The sequence below is a fragment of the Passer domesticus genome, chromosome 19, assembly GCF_036417665.1.
Source record: "Passer domesticus isolate bPasDom1 chromosome 19, bPasDom1.hap1, whole genome shotgun sequence".
Classification (NCBI taxonomy): Eukaryota; Metazoa; Chordata; class Aves; order Passeriformes; family Passeridae; genus Passer; species Passer domesticus.
This window is the reverse complement of record NC_087492.1, coordinates 4,254,830-4,279,376: the sequence shown is the minus strand read 5'-3', so window position 1 is coordinate 4,279,376 and position 24,547 is coordinate 4,254,830. Positions and strand designations below refer to the sequence as shown.

Sequence of the window (24,547 nt, the reverse complement as noted above, 5' to 3'; positions counted from 1 at the left end):
GGACCTCACCTCCCCGCGGGCCAGCAGCCCCCGGCCAGCCCAAAGCCACCCAGGGGAGCCGGGGCGGGACAGACGGACACGAGGGACGAGCCAGAGCCCAGCAGGAGGTGACAAGGGTTTATTATCTCTCAGCAGCGGGTGGCGGGCACATGCAGATAGGGCCCGGCCCGGCTCGGCACGGCCCGGCACGCCTGCCAGACCCGCGCCCGCCGCCCCCGGGCAGCGCAGGCCGGGGCTGACAACGCTGACAACGCTGATAACGCTGCTCCCCCTGCCCCGCAGGGCACGGGGGGCCCCAGCACCCCCCGGGGTCACTCCTGGCAAAGGACAGCGCCGGGAGGGACCTGCAGCCAGCCATGGCACGGGGTGGGGGCACTGAGCCGGGGGTGCAGGACGCTGCCAGCAGTGCCAGGCTGGATTCACTCACTGAGCTGTGAACACAGACTTGCTGGGGAGGGCAGGGCCAGCACAGGGCTCTGGTGGCACTGCGGGGAGGACGGGCACACACGGGGGACAATCTCCTTCACATTGTCACAAGGCAGCAAAGCCACTGGCCGTAAGAGGCAGGGGGAGGGAGGGAGGCAGGGGCAGCTGTACAGGCTGTGCTGGAGGGGCCTGTCCCCACCCCAGTGTCCTGCTGGTCCCCCACCCACCTCTGACCACCACTCTGCTTGAGCAGTTGTGGGGTCAGAAGTGTCACAGCACCTGGGGACAGCAGCCACAGTGGCTTCACTGCCCTCTCAGGGGATGGTGGCTTTGGCACAGTGCTACTTTTTGGTATTCGTGGTGGTGAGATCTCACCAGGGCTGAGGTGGGCTCCTTCTGTTCCCTGGAGCTCCCCCTGCTTCAGATCCTATGAGGAAAATTCCCCAAGCATGGGAGAGGGCAGCACCCACGGCTAGTGTTGGATTGTCACCCTCCTGGGGGGTTGACTGCCACCCAGCCAGCCTGGGCAGGGCTGCTGGCACTGCGGGGGCCCTGGGGGTGAGACACGGGGACAGGGAGAGCCAGCCACAGGGACAGCTGTGGGCAGAGGCAGGGCTGGGACAGGGCCCAGGAGGGTCACTGAGAGAGGGTGAGGAGCCCAGGGGATGGGGGTCCTGGTTCTCTTCCTAAAACTCCCCATCCCAAACCTCTGCTCCAAGTCCCAGGTGTTCACCCCAGGGCAGAGAACAGCAAGGCACAGGGACTGCAACACCAGACAAGCTGCCAGTCATAACTGGGGATGGGATTGGCCTGAGACAACACAAAGTTAATTAGAAAATAAATCCTCTCTCAGCATTGGAATAAAAAGAGCAGCAGACAGGACATGCATTTTTCTGGCCCTACAAAATAAGGCACCAGTTACAAACAAAACTCGGATTGTCTTTGATATAAAAGGAATTCCCATGTGTTGAAGGCAGCTGATGTCTGAGTGCATAACAGGGAGTGATCTTCACTAGCTTTGGGTTGGCCAACCTCATTCCTTGGCCTCGGTGGCTCTCTGGAACAGAGGAAGCTGCAGGAGGGGAAGAGAGAAGCTGTCAGGGCTGCAGGAGGGGGGGCAGGGCACTGCCTGCACTCTGTGGTGGTCAGGGCTGGGGAAGGAGAGGCTCCCTGGGAGGCTGAAAGCTTCCTGGCAAGTCCCTGTGCCCAAAGAGCAGCTGGCAGTGCCAGCTGCCAGTGCCCAGCTCACCTTTGTGAGATCCACACCAGTGATGGCACGCACGGAGTTGGGGATCTCAGCCAGGAGACGGTTCACATCAGACATGGTGCTGCCCTTCTCTCCGCTGAGAATAACGATCTCATCCACTTTGGAGAGGGGAGCAGACACTTTGGCAGCGATCTGGGGAAGCAGGGTGAACAAAGAGTCAAGGCACTGCTCAGCAGCTCACTGAGAAAGATCCCTACAGGGCCTTGCTGTGGCCCCAGGAGACCTAGCCCAGTCTGGGAGCCCCCCAGCCCACCTGGAGCAGGGGAAAGCTGCCCCCTCCTCACCTCAGGCAGTGCATCCAGCACTAGAGCCAGCTGGGCAGCTTCTCCGTACTTCTGGAGCGCTTCTGCTTTCAGCTTCAGCCCCTCAGCCTCCGCCATCCCCACGGCCTCGATCACGAAGGCCTCGGCCTCGCCGATCTTGCGGATCTTTTCTGCCTCCGCCTGAGCCAGGAGGATTTGCTTCACCCTGGCAAGGGAAAGGCAGCCCTGCAGCAGCCCGGACCCCTGCAGGGAGCCCAGGAGCTGGGGCTCAGGGCAGCACCGTGCTCCCCCTGCCCAGCGCAGGGCAGGGCTCACTCACTTCTCGCCCTCGGCGATCTGCTGGATGCGGTAGGCCTCGGCCTCGGCCGGCTGCTTCACGGTGGCCGTCAGCTCCTTCTCCATGCGCAGCACCTCCCTCTCCTCCACCTCGATCTGCTTCTTGCGCTCCACCACCTCGATCTCGATCTCCTCCTGACGGATCTTCTGCTGCTCCCGGGCGCTCTGGAGCTCGTAGGCCAGCTGGGCCTCTGCAGTCTGCACACAGCGGAGAGGAGAAGAGGGGTCAGAGGGGGCCATGAACTTGGGTACAGACATAAGGACCCCAAAATCTGACACAACTCCTGCTATTGAACCTGTTCCCAGTGGTGACATCCCAATCCTCAGTGTTGCTCTTCCCACAGCACTTAAGTCCAATCAGCTCCAGGCCCAACCGTCCCCATCCTTTCCTCTTCTCTAAGTCCCACCGAATCTGCTGCAAGGAGCTCACAGTGACCCACAGACCTAGGTTTTCTATCTCCAGCTCTCCTAACACATGCAGGAGGAGGAAGCTGACAAGTCCCAGAGCCACCAACACCATCACAGACCCTCCAGGGAACAGCAGTGGGCTGTGGGATACTCTCACCTTAATGTTGACCTCCTCAGTGAAGGAAGCTTTCTGCAACTCAAAAGCCCGTTTGGAATCTGCTATTTTGGTATCTGCCATGAACTTGACATCCAGCATTTCTTTCTTGCACTCTGCCTCCTGCAGAGAGGGAACAGAGAGCAGAGCTTCAGGGCATGCAGTTGGAGCAGAAAAGGCTGCTCCAGGGAAGCCCAGCACGTCTCCAGACTCACCCGAATGCCAGCATCCCGCTCGGCTTCTGCCACTCCAATGTCTGCATCCCTCTGGACAGCTGCAATCTGAGTCTTCCCCAGGGAGCTCAGGTAATCCACCTTATCATAGACATCCTGAGGAGGGGAGATAAGTCATAACCACTTCAAATGAGTGACTCCATCTTGCTCCCTTTCCCATTGAAGCTCAGTGTGGTCAGGCCAGGGTCAGAACGCATCACGTGAGCTGCTCCAAACAAACAGGGAGGGCAGGGAGAAGGAGGCCATCCCGTCATCTTCCCTCACTCCCAGGAGGCTGGGTTATCAGCCAGCTCTCTCCACGAGCCTGTTTACAGAGGCAGCTACCCGGGTGCTCTTGGCCCAGCTGCCTGGATACAGGACATGCTGTGGCAGCTGTCATGGAAACTCCCGGAGGGCTGGGGCAGGCTGTCAGCCCGAGCCTTCCAGCTGCAGCAGGGGGTCAGGGCCAGGCTCTCTCCTGCTGCTCCTACAGCTCTGCCTAGAGCAGGGCCCAGCATCTGGGAGTACCTTGATGGTGAAACTCAGGATCTCGATCCCCATGCGACCCACGTCGGGAGCTGCCACCTCCCGCACCAGCTTGGCAAACTGGTCCCTGTCCTGGTAGATCTGCTCCACTGTCAGGGTACCTGCAGAGGGGAGGAAGGTGAACCACTTTATTTGGAACAGGTAACACACAAAAATGTGGGACTAAGCTCAGCAACATCTTTGTTGTCCCTAATCTCTTCAGGCCTGGGCACAAGGGCGTAATCCTCTGCCACAGCAGTGACAGAACATCTCAGTCTCACAAGTGCAGCCACCACCCACATGTGCTACCTGTGGCCCCTGGGGACTCAGACATCTCTCACTGCAGGCACCGAAAACTCATTTATCACAAGGCCCAGCCACGCAGAGGGAGCTGCTGGAGGGGAGATGCCACCTCTGCAGGCAGCACAGGAAGGTCCCGTGTGACTGCGTGGTGGCAGCGATACTGCTGGGAGCAGCCAGCTGAGAAGGGACAAAGCCACTCGAGATGCCTCAGGGGTGAGCCCCTCCATACCCAGGATGGAGCGCAGGTGTCCCTCCAGAGTCTGCAGGACCACGTTCTTCACCTCCTGCACGTTCTTCCCCAGGAACTGCTCACAGGCCACAGCCAGGAGCTCCTTCTCGGTCATTATCTTCACCTAGAGACAGGAGACAGAACCACAGGGACTGCAGGTGCCTGTCCAGGAGGTGCAGGCACCCAGCAGCAGCAGCAGCAGAAGCAGCAGTACCACCACCAGGCTGCCAGGCCCCCGTGCTACAATGCTCCATGGGGACCATGCTGAGCTGTCCCCATGCTGAGCCAGGCCACTGGGCCAGCCAGAGAGCCCCTGCTCTCTGTGCTGCTGCCCAAACCCGACAGCAGCTCAGCGTGGAGCTGCTCAGCAGTGGGCACAGAGCCTGGCCCTGCCAGACCCAGCTTACAGAAACCCTACAAAAACCCCTGAAACAGCAGTTCAGCCACTGCACCACACCAGAGTCAGAAGAAAGCAGGGTATTGACCACCCCTGGCCAAAACTCATTTTGTTACCTTCCTCTTCCTCCTCTTTCACTAGAATTAATTTTTCTGACCCCGAAAAGACAGAGAATGAGAAAGAGTCTGACATGCCCAAGGAGCAGCTTGGGAACAGGGGTTCCATTCAGTGCTCCCTAGAAGGAGGGATGGGACAGTAAGGCCACTGGTTTGTCCTGCCTGTAGCTGGGAGCTCCCAGACATCCTTTGCAATGATCCCAATGTGCCATGGTCAGGACTTGGCTGTTCTGCTCCACATGGTCACTCTGGTGACAATCCCCAGAGCTGGGACACAGCCACCCCAGCAACGTCTTCACCTCCCTTACACCAGAGCCAGGGGTAAAAGTGCCCCCATTCCAGCCAAGCCAGGGTCTTGGGACGGTCCTGCTGGTCACAGGGCTGCTTTTTAAAGGCAAAGTGAATTACAAATCCCTGGGGGGTGTGTTAGGCAGTGCAGATCTGTGCCTACAGCACCCAGCTACAAGGAGTGCAACCCACCAAGACAACAGCTCCTGGTGGCCATGTCCAGTCTGAGGGCTGAGGCAAAGGCTGGGCACAGGGACATTCTGTGCCTGGCAGCACCAGGGAAGGAGCAGGTCCAGAGCAGCCACGCAGCTTTCTGGATCCAACAGCACCCTCTCATGGACACAGCTGGGCTGGGCAGTGCCTCCTGTCCCACAGGAGCTGGGGGCACCCTGAGTCCTGCCCCAAGGGCCTTGGCTGGACCTGCTTCTGAGATTTCCAAAGCACAGATGCTGTACAGGGGCCCTCTGAGGGTCCCGGTGCACACTATTGAGGGATTCCTCACATTACAGACCTCATCCTGATACCTTCTAGCACTTTCAGCTGCAAAAGCAACACAGCTCTTTCTTGAGAGTCTTGTCTGACAGCTCACACACACAAGATCATCCCTCCAGAGCCACCTGGCCCAGGCACTGCCAGAGAGCAGGACAGCTGGGGCTGACTCTCATCTTCTAAGGGGACAGGAGGTGGGCCATGCTAGACAGAGTGAGCTGGCCAAAACTCACCTGCCACAACCCTGCCCCTTGTAATGTTTAGAAACACCAACCCAGACTGAGCCTATTTCCTACTGCTGCTTCCCAGACTGGGTCTCCCAGTCAAAATGTCAAACAACCTCAGGCAAGCACAGCAATCCTCTTCTGCATTGTCTCCAAAGCCTCTTGGGATAATTTTGGGGCCAATTCCCTACACCCCAGGCCAGCAGTGTGCTCTTCCCACACAAGGGGGAGTTGGGAGAGCTGCTCTGGAGCTGCACCCAGCAGTGGGAGCCCTGCATGAGGCTCCTCTCACAGCAAACAGGAGATTTTTGCAAGTACCAAAAGCAATTAGACTCAGCAGCGACATTCATGGTGAGCATCTGCCAGCAATTCCACCTCTCCAAACAATCCCCACCCTCAGGAGCTGCGGGGAGGACAGAGCACAGGGCAGGATGCTCATTAGCAGAATCCCTGTGGTACTTAGGAGCAAGGAATGATTCAGCCTCTGGATAAAGCCAGCCAGCCTCCACTGCTGAGCCCTGGCCAGCCCACGGGAGCCTGGCTCTGCATGGAATACAGATCCCAACCTCCAAAGCAAAGGCTGCACAAAAGAAACCAGAGTGGAGCAATTTGTGCTCAGCGTGTTTTGCAGGGTTTCAGGCAGGGCACTGCAACACTCAAATGTCACTGCCATCAGAGGGAGAGCCCTGCAGGGGATCAGAGCCTCCATCCAGCAACCCCCTGTGCAGGATCCATGCCACCACACCCTGCTCCAGCCAGCTGCACTGGCAGTGAGGGGTGAGCACAGGGAATCCCATCAGCTGGAGGCTCAGGAAAATGCTACAGGAGGATGCAGAGCCCAGCAGGGCCTAAGGGAGCAGCATCCCAGCACATCCCAGCCAACACGGGAAGGAGGCTACTGGTGAGCACTCATTACATCCCTCAAGAAAAGAACAGCATCCTTATGCACATTAAGCACTTCTATCATTGCAGCAAACACTTTAAAAGCTGTTTCTCTAGGAATAATTTGTTTGGGTTTTTTTCCCTTTTTTTTCTCAAGCCCTTAACAGAGAAAGGTTTTCCTCAAAAAGTACTTCTGCAGAATTAAGGTAATCTCTGCTATGCACATCCCCAACAGCCTTGAGGCTGCTTTCTGTGTGGCAGTTCCTTGGATCACAGCTTTAAAATTAACTGTCAGTGGAAAAAATGAACAGTGAGAAGAGAGAATAACATGAATGAGATGAACTGGGGTCTGCATTTTAAAATCAAGGCACCTGGTGATCCAGCCCTCTGCTACCAGACCATTTTGCAGGAAGGATTTCCCAAAACTAGGACAAAAGGGAATTCTGGCTTCAGAGAAACACCAAATACAGAAGGAAAAGCCTACAGATTTAGGAGGGAGACATGGATGCACACATTTTTGCCAACCATGCAAAGACCACTGGGGTTATGTGACACCTTAGCAGCTAAATGGATATCAAAGACTGGAAACTAAGTGAAAGATGGATATAAAGTACTGAAAAATAGAAACCAAGGGTGCTGGGTCCATGAGGGATTTTCACTCAGCAGCTCCCCTTGGTTCCAGAGCTCCCCATGGGGAATGTGCAGCCACTTGTCCTGTGAAACACACCTGGACACACAGTGACCACAGCCCTGTGTGCACTGAGAGCCACTCCTGGTTTGTACACCCGATTGCAGAATGAGCTATCAGGAGTAATTTTCAATCACAGCATCCAGCAGCCTATTTGAGGAGCCAAATTCCCTCAAAAACTAACATTTCCCTCCCAGCATCCTCCCCAGGGCAGGGCCTGGCCCCAAGGACAGATTGTACCAGGACAGCAGACCTCAGACTCCAAGAAGTGCAGGGTTTTGGTGTGCTGCCACAAGCAGCAAAAGCAGGTTCTTACATTTGAAGAAAGCTGTAGAGAATAAAAATTCAATTCCAGCCAAAAATTTTACACGCCAGTTTTAGTGCCTGGAGGGACTAAATTCTTTTTTTCAAGCTTTAACTCACCATGAAGAATTACAAGGCCCATGTGCTAACAATAACAATCCAAAGGAATATAATGCTCAGTACCATCTCAGGAGGTTATGGGTCAGTCCTGTGGGGTCACACACAGCTCCAAGGGCACCACAGCACACCAGCATTCCACAAACACATCAAGTCACCCCCACACACCTCATTTGCCACGTGGACAAATGAGACACCAGAAAAAAAATTATTCTGGGGAGAAAAGGAGAAGTCATAACCCCTTTCACCACATGGAACATGCTGGAGCGTGTTTGTACCGACAAGGACAATGTGATTTGGTACAAAGACTTATTCCAGAGCAGCTGGCTTCTCTCCCTGGACAACAGCAACTTCTCCAGAGGGAAAACCAGATGTAAGTTAGAGACATGCATTCCTGAAATGATGTTTTGGAGTTACTGTACCTGTGCCACACCTGTGACAGTTATAGCTACCCCCTCCGCCGTCTCTACGTCCTCACACCTGGGCTGTAACGTCATTATCTCTAGGGAAATCCTGCCAAAAAACGTAAAATATTTGCACGTTTCCAGGTTACACACACTCAGCTCTTCCCTTTGCATCTCCTGCCCCGGGCTACCTGCTGCACTCATCACAGGTAATGCAAGGCAGGCACAGAATGCAGCCAAGGGACCACATCTGTGGCTGGAGACAGACAGGGCATTCTGGCCAAGATATAGATTTTCAGATAATGCTTAAAGGTAATTTATCAGCAAAGGCTGGAATCCAGACTGGAAATTACCCCGTGGCCCTTTCCCTGCTGCTGGGCTAGCGAGGAGCCAGAAGCTGCAGCACTGAGCCCCCAAAGGGCCCTCTGTCAGAGGCTCATTGTGCCATGCTGCCCAATGCCACGGCAGCATGGGGTGGTGTCACTGGTTTGAAAGCACAGCACAGAACTGGGATGCTCCCACCCACCTCACATGAGTGCTGGTGCTTGGCAGAACCTGCCACTGATGCTGAAGAAGCCCTGGGTTAGCCCTACCACACACCTACCCCTGACCTGGTTCACCTCTCTCTGTTTTTCCAGTGTCCCGTGACCCAAAGATGGAAATGAGTCTTTATGGGTACACCTGTAGAGCATCAGGCACCCAGGAACAGATCCTGCAGCTCCAGAGCTGTCTCAGTCACCCCAGGTGGGCTCGAGGTACTTTGGTCAGTCCCAGCAATCTGCTGACAGGTCACAATTTGGTAAAACAAGGGACATCTTTGCCTGTGGCAGGTTCTAGGAAGCCAAGCCTGGCTCCTGTATCAGCCATAACGAGCCAGAAAGACGTTGTGGGAGTCAGGACAAGGAGCCACAGGGCAGAGAGTTTGTGTCAGTGAACATCAGGTCAAACATCTGAACCATGAAGGGGCTGCCCTGGGCTGCTGTGTGCATGCTGAGTTGCTCCAGGATTGGCTGGAAGTGCTGAAACCTATCCCTGCAAGTTGTGCCTGCCTTGGCCACTGTCCTAATTAAACTGGCACACAAACTGGGAGCTGATAAAACACATCCCACTGTCCAGGACATGCACAGGCATTTTTTGCCATGTGTTCACAGCTTTAATCACATACTGCAGGATTTCAGCCTTCTGAAGGCCTAATCTAGACTTGGAATTTAATTTCCAAACCGTGCTGCTTCTTAGTTCTGTTCACTGGGATATTTAGTCATTGCTGGTTCATAATGCCAGTCCTGTGTGCTGCAACTCATCTGAGGTCTCTGTGCTGTATTTTCAAAGGTGACAACACCCAAAATGGGCAGTGTCTCCATGTGGAGGAAGAAGGGCTGAGTGGGAATCCATAGCCAACACTGCAGAGCCAGGCACAGCTGTAATTTTGAAATGGCACAAAACCTGCCTTCCCACCTGTCCCAAATCCTGTACGGAATCCAACCTGGCCTGCCTGTGCCTCCACACAAAAGTGTGCCTCCAGATGCCCTTCTGCTCTCCCCCAAGCCCCCAGTGGAGACAGTGCTGGCAAGGAAAGGGTTACAGCAGGAGCCAATGTTAGGTACAGCAATGCTGAATTTGGAATTTTCCAGGAATGCACCTGCCTGCATTACCTATGAACTGAGGAGTGCCACAGGGCGAGTGCTGGAGAAGGGGAAGGAGAGGAGAGTATGGAGATTTCAGCTGTCCCACTAGAAAGCCATTAGTTTTTATGTTATCCTGCTGCTGCTGCTGCTGAAACCAGAGGGATAAACAGTTAGACAGTGAGTTAGGAAGCTGGAGGATTATTACCTGTGCAACCCCTGTTACGTACAGGGGCACCCCCTCCGACGTCTCAACATTCTCGCAGCGACAGAGGATGGTCAAAACCTCCAAAGACACTCTGAGCAGGGAGGAGCAAGGGTAGGACAGCAAATACACACAGCAGTTACCAGAGAGTAAGACACTCCTTGCAAAGGACAGACGGGACTTTCAGGTTTCAGCTTTCCCCTGGTCAGTTTGCCTTTCTCCCACTCCCAGGGCTCCATAATCAGCTTCCCTGGTCATGGGAGGGAGTTTGCAGCATCCAGCAGTTCCTTTCAATGAGGATAAACAGGCTGGGGGCTTGTCCCCCCACCCTGCACATGAAACTGTGCCATCCTGGTGTCAGCTGGAGTTCTCTGTTGAAGTAATCTTTGCACACAGAAAAATTCCTTTTGGTAATAATTTAGATGCTTCTATGTCAGTATTTAAGAGAGGGCAGATAAAGGAAACCACCAGGGACCTGGCTACCCACCCCTGGTTAAGGCATTGAGGAGGGAAGCTGCTTCCAAGTGCTGTCCTGGGAAGCTGAATTAACACCATTTGGCTTCCCCAGAGGCATATTAGACCACACTGTCTCTCTCACTGCTTTTATTTCTGACCCCTAAACAGGGACAGCATTTTTTCCCCTTGTTTTTCCCCAGTGCTCAAGGTTGCAGCAGGATAAGTGCCCAGCACCCTGCCAGTCCTAAGTGTTCCTTTTGTTCCCAGGTTAATGCTACCTGGCGGGATGCCGCTGACAGCAACACAATTGCTCCTGTCTCTCTTGCTTGCAGCACTGGCAGTTCCAGAAAAAATGTCCTAATTTCAGAGAAGGAAATCTGTCTCACTCTTCAAGTTAATGCAGCGGGCTCCATCTGGGGCACAGCTTATGGCAGGCAAGAAAGGAGAATTAAGCACCACATCCCACGGCATGAAGTGGTATGGATTTTAAAGCAGAATGTTTCTTTGGATGCTGGAATTCCTGTCAAGAGCCCCACTTCCTAAATAATGCCCAGACCTCTATCATATAACAGCTCGTTCCTGGCAATCCAGTTCTTGGCCTTGGATTCAGCCTATCCTTAACTTAAATCAGCCTCCCAAATGTCTCCGATCTTGTGCCCGGGGCAGGTCAAGGTCCTGCACTGCTCTTTGTGCTTCTCAGAAGAAGAGGAGAAGCAAGAACCATTTGTTCAATTAACAGTTCTCCCAACAAGATGCCTCACAAAAATTTGGGAATGAAGCTTGTCTGGCTCAAACACAGCCGTTAAACACTGAGCACTGGGCTTTTCCTTCCTCTCCCACCTCCCATCATGTGCAGAGTGAGGGCAGCCACACGCTCACTTTGCTGGTGGCAACACAGGTACAGGGAAAAGAGGTTGGAAGAGGCTGTAAGGGTTAACTACAACCTCTGGCCATCACTCAGTGTAAAACTCAAAAGTCACGTCTTTGTCCTTTTCCCTGCTATTTTTTTTCACAGACAGAGGAAAGCTGTATCAGTGAGCATGAGGGATGTTTTGGGAGGGAGCATTCCTACACATCCTAGAGACAAAGAGCTCTATTAGCAGGACAGCAGCACTAGCACAGCATGTCAGCTCAGAGAGCAGACTGTAAGCAGCAGCAAGCAAAATCCACAGCTGAGGAAAGGGAGAGAAAGGAAATCCCGTGGTTTTAGACTGGAACAGTCTGCCCCCAAGGTGACAGCAGTCAGCAGATCTTTGCAAAGAGAGACTTGAGGAGCAGAGGGGGGCACTGGTGCACTGCAGGCCATGAACTGGTTTGTTACTGGGTGAGGGGTTGGGCCATACTGGGCAGAGCTTGGCTCCTCTTGTGGCCAGAGGCCTTTTGAAAAGCACTCCAGCTGAAAGCATGTGATTTCTTTTTTTGTGTGTGTCTTTTGCACTGTGGCACCCAGCTGTCCCCATGCCAACAGCCAGCAAAGAACTCCTGATGCTCATCCCTGGTTTCATACACAGTGCCTGATCCAGTGCTCCTAAAAATACTACTGACAGCCCCACTGGGATGGTTTTGCCAATTTCCCACTCTAAAAGCCCACAAATAACAGGGGTCTCCTTACCTTTGGGTGTCAGTAATGCACCACCAAGCCCAGGCCCAGCCTCCATACACATATTGCTTCTCATCAGAGCCACAGCAGCCACCTGCAGCACAGCAGAGAGCACAGACATCAGGATTACACACGTGCACGTGCTCTTGGACAGGGAGTAACTACAAGCAGAGGAGCTCCTACTCTTCCTCCTCTCCATGGGCATCACATGGCAGTTTTGCCAAGGCAACCTTCTTTGGAATTGTCTTATAAAGTTGGAAAATTGTATTTGTATAATTCACTATGACCAACAGTAACACAGAATATCTGCATGTCAAACCAGAGCTTTATTTTAGTTTTGTTAAGCCCTTTTAGCAACCAGAATCAATATCAGTATCTTCAACTGTGATGTTAATTGCTTTGGAAAGCCACATATGAAATCCACCTCCTTTCCCTCACACCATCCTTAAATTCCCACAGAAGCTCTCAAGGCAGCATTGGAAGAGAGAAGAACCTTTGAGCTCCCAAAAAACACCTCCTAATTCTGGCTTGTGCAAGTAGCACAGTGTCTGATGCTTTGATGGTCCATCTCAGAGCTGGATGTGCCCAAGATTCAGGCAGCCTCCAGAACTCTTCTGACACATCTAAGATTTGATCCCAGTGAAGCTGGAAGATGCTGTCTGGATTTTCGTATCTTTGATTTAAAGAACAAGACACCTGCTGCCTTTCAAGGGAGCACCCTGATCAGATTCATGGCTGGGAAGGGAGGAACTCTGCAGCTCCCTGGCTCAGAGCAGGGCAGGGAGCTGCTGACTCTCAGGCAGATCGAGCCAGAATTCCCTCTCTCAGCTGCTCTCCATAATCACTCTTACTACAGCAGTGCCCGAGGGCCTCAGCAAGGCCAGTGCTGTACAAACAGAGCAGCAGACAGCTCCAGCCCTGCGGGACAGATCTCTGCAGGCAAGACGGAGCCGGCAGGAATGCAGAAAACAGAGTGGCTCTGGGAGCTTTGGGATGTGGGAGGGGAAAGGGACAGGATGAAGCCAGCAGTCCTTCCAAGAGGAACGACGAGTATTGTTTGCATAGGTCAAAATGAAGAGCAGAAGCAGCACACATCCAGGCCAGCGTGCCTGCAGGGCCCTCCGACTGCAGGAGGGGACTCTGTCCTCCTTGTTCTCCTCCTCTTCTTGCTCCTCCTCCTGCTCCAGTTCCCTGTCATTTAGCCATCTTCTGCCGACTTCCAAACACTGTCTGCTTCCAGACACTGGCCACACACTGCCTGCTTTGCTGGCTTCCATGCAGTGCTTGACAAAGCAGCAGATCTGCCCCATCTACAATTCTTCACCCTTGCATTTCCGTAAGAATTAAACACAAACAGGAAGATGCTTTACACACTTTTTCAGATCTCCTGTGCTGCACAGCCTAGAGGAACATTCTCCTGTCACCTCTGAGCCAGCCTTTGGAAAGCTTTTTCACGTAGCTGGAAGGTTATTTCAGCCAGGCAAGCGTTACAGAGGCTGATGATACAACATCCTGCAGTAACCACAATGCCTTTAACATTTCTTGGAGGGCGTCAGCCTGGTTAGCTCAGCCTTTCAGCCAGGCCCTTGTTTTCCAAGAACAGGAAGGGAGGTGTTCCTGGCACTCAGGAAAAGCAGCACCACATGGAAAGGTATTTTATTTCCCAGGGTCTATGTGGTCTTTACTGAGCCTCTGTTAATTTTTTCTTAATAATATCCTGAGAAAGCTCTGCACCCTAAACCCACCATTGTACAGGAAAGTGCCTCTCCACACAGATGTTCCTCTTCTTCTGTAGGAAATGCAAGGAAACACCTTATTTAGTATCACACACAAAATGAGCTCCACATTTGCTTCCCGGTGCTGCACAACACAGCTGCAGAGCATGGTCTACTGAGCTAAATTATATGTCAAAAACTGTTCAAAGCCTAAAAAAAACCAGGGAAAACTAACACATTAAGGAGGAGTGGGATGCCAGCCAGCTGCTTTCACGCATGCTGGACGTCTGAGCGCAGCAGAGCTCCGTCCTGGCACGGCTGAGGAGCTGAGGGCTCATTTTCCATGGCAGTCCTGCCGCCTCTTTCTCAATTCTCAGGCAGCAAGTGAAAAAGGAACCAACAAAGCAAAATCTTTGCGAGGCTAAAGAATAAACCCTCTTGCACAATGAGATTTGGCAGAGAAATTGCCTTTCCCAGCTATAATACGCCCACTGTTCCAGCAGACTGGGTCTCACAGTGGCTTCCACAAACATCCACGGTGCCTCTTCCGGGGCAGTGTGCAGGGCCACAAATGGAGGATTCATAGCCAGGGAGCTGCCAGCCAGCTTGGCCTCTGCCCAATGAAGGGCTCCCATGTTCAAGCAAGAATTCCCAGAGCCAGGAGAAAGCACGTTGTCTGTTTGTTTGGGGGTTTTTTTATTATGAAATAAGATTAATCGCTTGGGGGTTGGTAGATAAAAGGAGCTCTCAGCAGATGCAGGAAGTGAGCAAGGAAGAACATGAGCCTCAACAGTTTTGGGGACACAGGGCTCAAAACATCAAAGCTGGGATGATCTGAACAGGCTCTGTGTTGTTTGCTCTCCCAGGTAACTCGGGCACTGAGTTACCTCTTTGGCAGGAAGTGGTGAGCTTTCCAAAATCAGGTCATGGTAAACAGGCTGCTGAGTGCAGACAGACCAGGAAAAAGTTGGTAATTGAAAACAGTTACTGACAAAAGATAATGCAGAGATAGAGGAAGGCAAAAGCATGCATAAAGAAAATCACATCCTAGAGCAGGGCCCAGACTAAAGTCAGTGTGTGGTTCTTAGGCCTCGCTGTGTGTATAAATTAGGCTTTGTTCACACACAGAAATGGTACAAGGTTAACAAAAATTAATTTAAAAAGATGCAAGGTTCTGAGCTGAATCCATAAAAGACTCTGATGGTCACTGCAGCAGATGAAAGCAGATTACATTGGCTATCTTGTTCTGGATGTAATTTATATGAAAATTACTTAATGAGTAACAATGCTATAGAGTGAGTTTAAAAACACATTTAATAACTCATAAACAGCAACTCAGAGAAGACAAACAACAATGAAGCTACACAACAAAATCACTGAGATACTATCCCAAAATTCCTTTTGGAAACCAAAAGGAAAGGTCTGAGGCTGTTGTCCACCTCCTCTTAACAGGCTTTCCAAAGAGTAGTTTGCAAGTCCTGGAGATTTAAGGGTAAGGGCCCTTCTGAGCACTCCTGACTTGAGACCAGCAGCAATGCTGCACTCTCAGCAACCCCTGAGCATCACAAGGAGTGAGAAACCAAGAGTGGGGAAAGAGTTTTGGCTTGCCAAAATGACAAACCAAAATCTGCAGGAGCACTCAGTTAAACCTAGCAGGTGATCACTAGTGGCACTGCAAGCTTCCTGCAGACCTTGCCTGGTGCAAGAGGTGGAACACCCCAACCACAACCCTGCAAAACAGTCTGAATTGAATTAACTGTATGAACAGAGGGCAGAACCTCCTGAGACCCAGCTGAAACTGCCTGCTCCTTCCCACAAGTTCCTATTCCTGCTGAGGCGAGGAACTGGAATTACACCATCAGTGTGAGGGTTCAGGTGGCTCTTGCTGCCCACCACATCTTTCCACAGGACATGGCCTGGACCTTCTTGTTCCATTTTCATGCAATAGACTCTTCTCACCTAAATGTAACTTCTACATTTCTCCTTCCAGAACTGCACTGGGTTTTGTTCAGCCCATTGGGTCAATTTCTAGAGCTTGTTTTGATCCTGATCCAGCTCTTCAAAGCTCTCGAATCCATTCCCAGCTCAGTCTGCAAATTCAATAAGCACATTCTCAATTCCATTATCCAAGCCAAAACAAGGAACTTACTTGATAAATTCTTTCAGCTGAACAGTGAGCTACTGTCAAGTTTCCTGGCAATGATCTTCCAGGCAGTTTCATATTAATTTCGTAATATCTGAGAAACCAGTTCCTTCTTGCACTTTGGACTTACATAGGTCTCTTACAGGAAGAGCTTCAATAACCTCAAGAAATCTTTATTTCAAGCTTTCAACTTGGAAAAGTAACATGAAAACAGCACAGGAGCAGTTCTTGAAGGGCTAGGAGGGATGCAGTAGCAGGATGGAAGAGCTTATGGCAGCCCTGGAAGGGTTACACACCCCTGACTGCTGGCATGCAGCAGGAAATAGAATTAACTGCTAGCTCTTTTACTCTGACAGACATCAAAGAGCCCCAAAGGGTGTTGCACCAAACTGAAATTTGAGAAACTGGGCTGGAGCATATTTCTCAAGGTGATTTCTGCTCACCTGAGGAGGAATCAGATTAGCTGAAGATGGCAAATACCTCTACTTGTCTTCTTGTAGGTGTTACAAGCAACATACTTGTCTCAGTAGTCTCCTAGGAGATAAAGTTGGCTTGACTGGGTTGCACTCCCCTGAATTTTTTCCTCCTTTCACTCCCTGAACTTTTGCTGAAGTAGCAGTTTGTTCTGACACAGGAACAGGGAGGGCTGTGCCCACTTTCCCCTCCTTCACATATTTCCAGGTGTTTCCCTCAGAGCTCCTCAGCTGCAGCCCTTGCCAGCCAGAAGGAAAATGCTTCAACTGTAGAGATTTAGGCAGCACTGTTTGGTAACTGTTAGATGGGTATGGCCACTGTAAATACAGATTTCCTTATTGTGGCACTGTGGAAATATTATAGTGCTGTATTTAAAATCAGCAGGTCCACCCTTAGCCACAAAAGCTGCATTAAACCAGAGTGTAACCCAAACCCAGCACTTCACAGCCTATAAACCAGACTGCAACCCAAACCCAGCGCTTCACAGCCTATTTGGCTGGTGGGAACATTCAGATACCGGGATGAACAGGTACTTTGTGTACCTCCCTGAGAACTCCACCAGCTCCAGCTGTGCTCAGAATGGGCTCAGTGATGTGCCAGGCTCCTGCCAAAGCCTCCTCAGTCCTTGCACCAAGGGAGTCTCCCAGAAAAGTCAGACTCACAATCTGGGGAGACTCAAGGCTCTTCCTTACAAATCCTGGGCTCCACAATTCACTGATGGATGGATCAGCAGTGCAGTTTCTTAGAAGGAGGTTGGTGCTGCTCAGCAGGGGAAGGACAGCAGTGAGCTGTGCTGAGCTGTGTCTGGGAAGCAGCTTCCCAAATAAGGCTGCAAAGCTCCACGTTCCCAAGGCACAGCTGGCTGCTTCTTGAGCACTGGAGGAACTTGAGTGTCTCACAAGAAAGTGAAAAGGAAGAACAACCCTCCTCAGAAAAACCCACATGCCAAGGGAGGCCCAGGACTAAAGGCCAAGGGGCACAGGCTGAGTGAAGAAAATAAAGAAAACCCTCCCACCAAGTGAAATATCTTTCAAATAACTACCACATGACAATTCAAGACTGCATGCCAAAAGCCTGCCTCTAATAATATTTGGTTTATTTAAACTAATTTAACTAAAATTTATTTAACATTATTTTGGCTTATTGGTAATTATTATTAGTTTCTCCTTCCCTTTCCCTCTCTCTCTAAATCCAGCTTAGTATCACACAAATTAATGCTGGCCCACGAGGTCCTCCCTGCTTTTCCCTGGAGGAATATGGCTCAAGTTCCTGGAATTTCAAGGGCTTGTAGCTACAAGCTCTCACTGATGCACAGGGGCACAGAGGAGCTGCAGGGCCAGCAGAGCTCCCAGTGGGTGCCCCCAGGACTCAGCAAGTATCTGCAGACTGTTGGGCAGCAGCTGAGGAAAACCAGCCTGGTGGCAGCTCCAAAGCCCATCCCAGCTGGGAGAGCCCGGGCTGATCTCTGCTCCCTTCCCAAAACACAGCTGCACTTACAGGAGTGCCCTGGGCTGTGGAAAAGCACCACGCCTGGAACTGCAAGCAGATGCCACAAATTCCTGCTGGCTCATCCTGGAAGCTGTGTTTGGTAAACTCCAGAGCTGAGCAGAGGCAAACCCGAGCTTTGAGAGTAAAGGACATCCCTTTAGTGCTCCAAAAGCTCCAAAGCACACGTGGAGCACAGCTTCCCATGGATGTGGCACTTCACCAAGCAGTGCCAGTTTTGACAGGGTTCCCTTTGGAGGGAAGCACAGCACCAGCTTTGGATCCCACTGGGAACTGCAGACCAGGAGAACTGCAAGGAATACTGCTGCTCTGGGCAGCTGCTGGGTGGGGTTTGTAACTCCTCAGAAGCCACCAGCAGAGTGGGCATATTTGTTTCCAGAACTGCAGCCTGCTCCTGGCATCTCCTCAAGAATTCCCGTAACAGGTCTGTCATCCAAGAGAGATGAACTGATAACAGACCAACCACAGCCTGCTGGAGGCTTTGGCTCCAAAATAACAGAGCTGCAAGCGTGGCAGAGCTGTGACCTGAGGCACAGCCTTGATGTTCCCATGCATTTCCTACCGGCGCTCATTACCTTGCAGCTGGCCTCAGTCTGTCACAGAGTGAAGCTCCCAGCCCTCGCACCACCTAACAATAATTAATTCACCTAATAATGATAATAATGAATGAATAATAATCCTGTCCACACCAAAGTGCAGCCTGGAGCTTCAGTAGACTACAGGTTGGATCAGACGTGGGGGATTTCACTGCTGGTTTGTTTAACCTAACTCAGCCACCTCAGTCAGCTGCTGGTGACATTCCACATGTCCAGCGGGCACCACCTGCACCCAGTGCCAGCAGCACTGGGAGTCCAGGTGATGTGCTGTGAGGAAGCTGCAGCGGGATGTGGTGGATGAAGATGGGCACTGCAGGGACACCCTGCAGCGCTCTGCCCCGGGGGATGCTCACCCCCAGCTCCCCTTCCCTGCCCCCGGGAACAGGATGGCTTCCTGGCAGTGCCAGCCAAAGCCTGTTTGAGCTGTGCTGGTGCCAGTGCCTGACATCACCTGGAATCAGCAGCATCCAGGGTGCTGCTGCTGTGGCTGGACCTCATCCACTGCTCTGCACTGCTGGGACCCCACCCCAGAGCCTCAGCTCCATTACAGCATCTCCCACCTCCCTGTCTATTCCCAAACCACTCAGGGCCCCCCTATGACAGGGACCCCTCCTAGAACCCCTCAGTGTGCCCTCACAGCCAGGACCCCTCAATTCCCCCCTCCTTGCACAGCCCATCACAGAGAACCCCCAGGCTCTCTCCATGACAGTGTCCCCCTCACAGGGACTCCCCCAGTCCCTGAGGGTCCCCTCACAGCCAGGACCCCTCAGTTCCCCCCTCCTTGCACACCCCATCACAGAGAACCCCCAGGCTCTCTCCATGACAGTGTCCCCCTCACAGGGACTCCCCTGAGGGTCCCCTCACAGCCAGGACCCTCCGATTTCCCTCTCCCATGGGCTCCATCACAGAGGTCCCCCCAGTGATCGAGACCCCTCAAATCGCTGAGAGCTCCCTCTCAGCCAGGACCCCCAAAGCCCCCTCCTGGCACACCCAGCCCCTCAGGATCCTCCCATGTCAGGGACCCCTCAAACCCCCGGCAGCCCCCTCACAGCCAATCCCCCAGCTCCCCCAGGGTGCCCTGCACGCCACCCCACCGTACCTGACACCACCAGCGCCTCGTTGGGCCCCACCGTGTGGCAGTTCCCCATGACGGCCCCGCCGCCGCCCGCCCCCACAATGCCCCGCGCCCCGCTCGGCGGGGGCGCGCCCCGCGGCCGCCGCCATCTTGGGGAGGTCGGCGCCACACCCCGGGGGCGGGGCCGGGCCGGGCGCGCCGCCATGTTGGGCGCCGCGCGCGCAGGGAGGGTAACATGGGGGGCGTGCGCATGCGCGGCGTGCAAGGGAGGGAGGTGAGGGGGCAAGGGAGCGAGTGTGACACTGCTGGGGTGTGCAAGGGACCGAGTGTGACACTGCAGGGGTGTGACTGGGATGGGGGTGACACTGCAGGGGTGTGACAGGGATGGGTGTGACACTGCAGGGGTGTGACTGGGATGGGGGTGTGTGACACTGCTGGGGTGTGCAAGGGACCGAGTGTGACACTGCAGGGGTGTGTGTGACTGAAGGGGTGTGTGTGTGACACTACATGGGTGTGTGACACTGCAGGGGTGTGCCAGGGATGGAGGTGTGACACTGCAGGGGTGTGCAAGGGATGGGGGTGTGTGTGACACTGCAGGGGTGTGCCAGGGATGTGTGTGTGACACTGCATGGGTGTGACAGGGATGTGTGTGACACCGTATGGGTGTGCCAGGCAGGATGTGTGTGACACCACATGGGTGTGTGTGACACTGCATGGGTGTACCAGGGATGGGTGTGTGTGTGACACTGCAGGGGTGGGCAAGGGCTGTGTGTGTGACACCGCATGGGTGTGTGTGACACCGCATGTGTGTGCCAGGCAGGCTGTGCCCTGCAGCGTGTACACAGAGCCGGGTGTGCCGCTCTGCACACCCACACCCCGTTGCACACTCGCTCGCCGTCCCCTCCCAGCCCCGCTGCACGCTCAGTCCGCGCCGGGCCCGCGAGGCCCCGTGGCTCATGGCCACCCCACACGCACACAGCACTGCAGGGCTCCCTCACCTCCTTTATTCCCGCGCCGTGCCAGCGGCAGGGCCCTCCCCGCGCTGCTCCCCGGCCGCCCGCAGCCCCAGCAGGCGCTCGCTGCCGTCCCACAGCGCCCGTGCCAGGCGGTCGTCGCGCCCCGCCGCCCAGGGCGCCCGCGGCCCGCGCGCCGTGAAGTAGCGGCCGCTGAGGGGCTCGAGGCCCGGCCGCGTGGCGCAGGCCAGCACCGCCCGCGCGCCCTCGGCCGCCTCCAGGAACAGCAGCCAGGCCAGCGGCAGCAGCAGCGGCTTCAGCCAGGCCGGAGCGTGCCGGAACAGGGAGGTGTTGACGAAACCTGCGGGAGTGTGGGGGGTGTGTGCCACCCTGCGTGCGTCCCAGTGGACGGGCAGGGGGTGTAACTGTGATGTTTTATGAAAAATGCTTTGCTGGGGTTTTTTTTTTTCTGCTGGGGAGCCTCAGGGAAGAAATGTAAACAATAAGTGTGTGCTGCTGTGGGGTGCAACAGGTGCAGCTGAGATTGGGGCATGTTGGTTGTTTCTAATTAATGGCCAGTCACAGTCAGCTGGCTCGGGCTCTCTGGGAGTCACGAGCCTTTGTTGTCATTCCATTCCTGTTCTTTCCAGCCTTCTGATGGATCCTTTTCTATTCTTTATAGTATAGCTTCAATATAGCATTTCAATATCATAGATATCATAATAAACCAGCCTTCTGAAACATGGAGTCAAGATTCTCGTCTCCTCACACAAAGCATCAACCATAAGGGTGGCCTTGGTGATTGTCCCCATGCTTGTCCTGGCTGTGCCAGGCTGGGGTGTGTGGGGTGTCCCAGGTGAGGACAGGTGCAAAGGGAAGGGAGAAGAGGAAGAAAAGGAAAGAGGGGAGAGGAACATGCAAAGGGACACATGAAAAAGGGCACGCTGTATGAACAGATGTGTTGTGCAAGGGGACACTGCAAAGGGAACACACTGTATGCGCAAGGGGACAAGGTCCAAAGGGATATGCCAAGATAAGGGACACTGTGCACAGGGACACATGCAAAGGGACATGCCATATAAAGGGACACATGTAGAGGGACACACCATGTAAAGGGACACATGCAAAGGGTCACACCATAAAAAGGGACACACCATGTAAAGGGACACACCATAAAAAGGGACACATGCTAAGGGATACACCATATAAAGGGGCACAAAATAAAGGACACACCATAAAAAGGGACACATGCAAAGGGCCACACTATAAAAAGGGACACATGCTAAGGGACACACCATTTAAAAGGACACATGAAAAAGGACACACCATATAAAGGGACACATGCTAAGGGACACATGCAAAGGGCCACACCATGTAAAGGGACACATGCTAAGGGACACACCATAAAAAGGGACACACCATATAAAGGGACACATGCTAAGGGCCACACCATATAAAGGGACACATGCTAAGGGCCACATGCAAAGGGCCACACCACGTAAAGGGACACATGCTAAGGGACACATCATATAAAGGGACACATGCAAAGGGCCACACCATATAAAGGGACATGTGCAAAGGGCCACGCCATATAAAGGGACACATGCAAAGGGCCACGCCGTATAAAGGAACACATGCTAAGGGACACACCATGTAAAGGGACACGTGCTAAGGGCCACACCATGTAAAGGGACACGTGCTAAGGGCCACACCATGCAAGGAAGAGACGCTCCCTTGCATGGTGTGTCCCTTAGCATGTGTCCCTTTATATGGCGCAGGAACTCCCTGTGAAAAGGCTGCAAAGAGGCCACCACCCCACAGAGGGCCCCCACGGACACGAGGGTGTGCAGATCGCAGCCCCCAGGGGAGAGCTGCCTCCTACCTGGGTGCACGGCGTAGCAGGTGACCCGCGTGCCCTGCTCGCGCGTGGCCAGCTCGCGGGCGTGCAGCACGTTGGCCAGCTTGCTGTCGCAGTAGTCCTGGAAGGCAGGGAAGGGCCCCGAGGGCGGCCGGCCCAGGCTCTCGGGGCGCAGGCGGCCGGCGCAGTGGGCGCTGGAGGCCACCATGACCACCCGGCTGGGAGCGCAGCTCCGCAGCCGCTCCAGCAGCAGCTGCGTCAGCAGGAAATGGCCCAGGTGGTTCACCTGGAAGGCCAGGCTGAAGCCATCCTCCGTGGTGCCCCCGGCGCTCACCCCTGCGCGGTGAGGAGGCGATGGCAGACTGTGGTGGTGCCCCGGGGGTGCTCAGGGGGTTTGGGGTCCCGGCACTCACTCACCCGCGTTGTTGATGAGGAGGTGCAGCTGGGGCTCCTGGCGCAGGAAGGTGCTGGCGAAGGCTCTCACCGAGCGCAGGCTGGCCAGGTCCAGGTGCATGAACAGCACCTCGTTGTTCCCACTCTCCTGTGGGCACAGCGGGGGCTGGGGCAGGGCCAGGGGCTGTGCCCTGCCCCGGGTGGGGGCTGGAGCCGGCCAGGGGCAGGGGGATGTTCTGGGGACTGGATCTTCCCAAGGGCTACAGTGTGCTGGGACCCCGCGGCGTGGGAGGCTGCAGTGGTACAGCGTGCCCCACCTCGGGGTGCCTGGGATGCGCTCTGGGGGTGTCCGAGGGGTTGTTCCTGGGGTGTGCCATGGATGTACCCGTGGGGGGTTTTTGGGGGTTTTTCATGTAATGCTTAGAGATGTCCTGTTGTGTGTCTTGGATGGTGTTCTGAGGGTGCCCAGGGATGTCCTGGGGGTGCCCAGGGCTGTCCTGGGGGACTCTTATGGGCATCCCTGCGTTGCTGAGGGGATGCCATGGCAGAGTCCTCAGGGTGCCCAGGTGGTATCTGGGGTTGTTCATGTGATACCCATGGATGCCTCACTGAGGGTATCCCGGGAGTGAACTGGACTTGCCCGCTGGGTGCCAGGGGTCCCCCGGGGGTGCCATGGGGCTCGGGGCTGCCCCGTGTGTGGGAATGCCGGGGGTTCCCGGGGCTGGGCGCTCACCCTGCGGATGCGGCTGGCGGCGGCCTCTCCGCGCCGGGCGCTGCGGGTGGCCAGGATAACGCGGGCCCCGCAGCGGGCGAGCTCCAGCGCCGTGGCCGCGCCGATGCCGCTGCTTCCCCCTGCAGCGGAGCGGAGCGCGGCGGTGAGCGGGGCCAGCGGGGCCCGGGGCCGCTCGCCGGGGCCCGGCGCTCACCGGTGACGATGGCGGTGCGGCCGCGCAGCTCGGGGCGGCCGAGGGGCCGCGGGGCTCCGCGCAGCCCGTGCCGGAGCAGCGTGTACACGGCCAGCAGCAGCCCCACCAGCAGCAGCGCCCACTCCATCCCGCCACGGCCGTTCCGGGCGGCCCCGGGCCCGCCCCGCCGCGCCGCGCCGGGCCCGCCCCGCTCCCGCCTCCCGCCCCGGCGGGACCGGGCGGAGGGCGGACGGGGCGAGGTCCGAGCGGCTCCGGGGAAAGGAGAGCTGGATTCGTGGCGCCGGTGGACAGAGGGTGAGTGCGGGCCCCAGCAATATCCCGGGAGAGCGGCCCTGCCCCGGGCGGTGGGAGGGAGGCACGGAACCTCGGGTGGTTCCGGTGGGAAGGGACCAGCGGAGATAACCTAGTCCAGCACCTCCATCTCGAGCAGCGTCCTCCAGAGCACTGAGAAGTGTGTCTGGACAGCTGAATACCTCCAGGGATAGGCAATCTGCCACCTTTTGGGGCAGCCTGTTCCAGTGCATGGTGAAGAAGGTCTTCCTCATGTTCAGGTGTAACTTCCCTTGCTCCTGTTTCTGCCCTTGCCTCTCCTTCTATTGCTCAGCAGCCCTGAGAAGAGCCCGGCTCCATCCCATCCCCTGACACATCCCCTTCACATCGCTGTATTTGAGAATAGGATCTCCTCAGTCTGCTCTTCTGCAGGCTAAACAGGCCCAGCTCCCTCAGCTTCCCTCACAAATGAGGTGTGCCAGTCCCTGATCTTCCAGGACACTTTCAGGCTATGTCTCTCCTGTCCTGAGGAGCCCAGAACTGGAAACATTTGAGGTGAGGTTGGGCCACAATGAGTTGAAGCTGTCCCAGCACATTGCAGGGGTTGGCCTTGATGACCTTCAAGAGTCCCTCCCCTACCTCAACCAATTCCATGATTCCATCATCTTCCAGTCCTCACCCTCTTCCCACATCCCAGGCAGGACCACCAGGGTCCTTCCATCCC

General features: G+C 54.7%; 1 protein-coding gene across 9 annotated transcripts; it reads right to left on the bottom strand.

Moving 5' to 3' along the window:
- Positions 1 to 1,293: 1,293 nt before the first annotated feature.
- FLOT2 (flotillin 2) lies at positions 1,294 to 23,710 on the bottom strand. Of its 9 annotated transcripts, none has more exons than XM_064394853.1 (13): positions 23,554 to 23,710; positions 23,361 to 23,479; positions 22,652 to 22,775; positions 11,927 to 12,008; positions 9,862 to 9,952; positions 4,124 to 4,247; positions 3,595 to 3,713; positions 3,070 to 3,183; positions 2,858 to 2,977; positions 2,276 to 2,490; positions 1,978 to 2,161; positions 1,676 to 1,825; positions 1,294 to 1,498 (listed from the first exon to the last, which is right to left on the bottom strand). In XM_064394853.1, exons 1-13 carry the CDS (start codon positions 23,678 to 23,680, stop codon positions 1,460 to 1,462), a joined length of 1,608 nt encoding a protein of 535 aa, XP_064250923.1. In that variant the 5' UTR covers positions 23,681 to 23,710; the 3' UTR covers positions 1,294 to 1,459. The 9 variants fall into 9 exon arrangements, with proteins under 9 accessions (XP_064250923.1, XP_064250922.1, XP_064250928.1 ...); XM_064394852.1 differs by lacking the exon at positions 9,862 to 9,952 and adding an exon at positions 8,050 to 8,140; XM_064394858.1 differs by lacking the exons at positions 22,652 to 22,775; positions 23,361 to 23,479; positions 23,554 to 23,710 and adding exons at positions 8,050 to 8,140; positions 15,589 to 15,719; positions 16,216 to 17,862.
- Between the last annotated feature and the right edge of the window lie 837 nt (positions 23,711 to 24,547).

Bases quoted from the DNA above. Each gene is read 5' to 3' on its own strand.
- FLOT2 (XM_064394853.1), bottom strand. From the start codon at position 23,680: ATGGAGTGGGCGCTGCTGCTGGTGGGGCTGCTGCTGGCCGTGTACACG. The intron at 2,162-2,275 runs GTGAGTGAGCCC...TTCCCTTGCCAG, and splicing joins CAGATCGCCGAGGGCGAGAA to GGTGAAGCAAATCCTCCTGG. The intron at 1,499-1,675 runs GTGAGCTGGGCA...CCCCTCCTGCAG, and splicing joins CTGGTGTGGATCTCACAAAG to CTTCCTCTGTTCCAGAGAGC.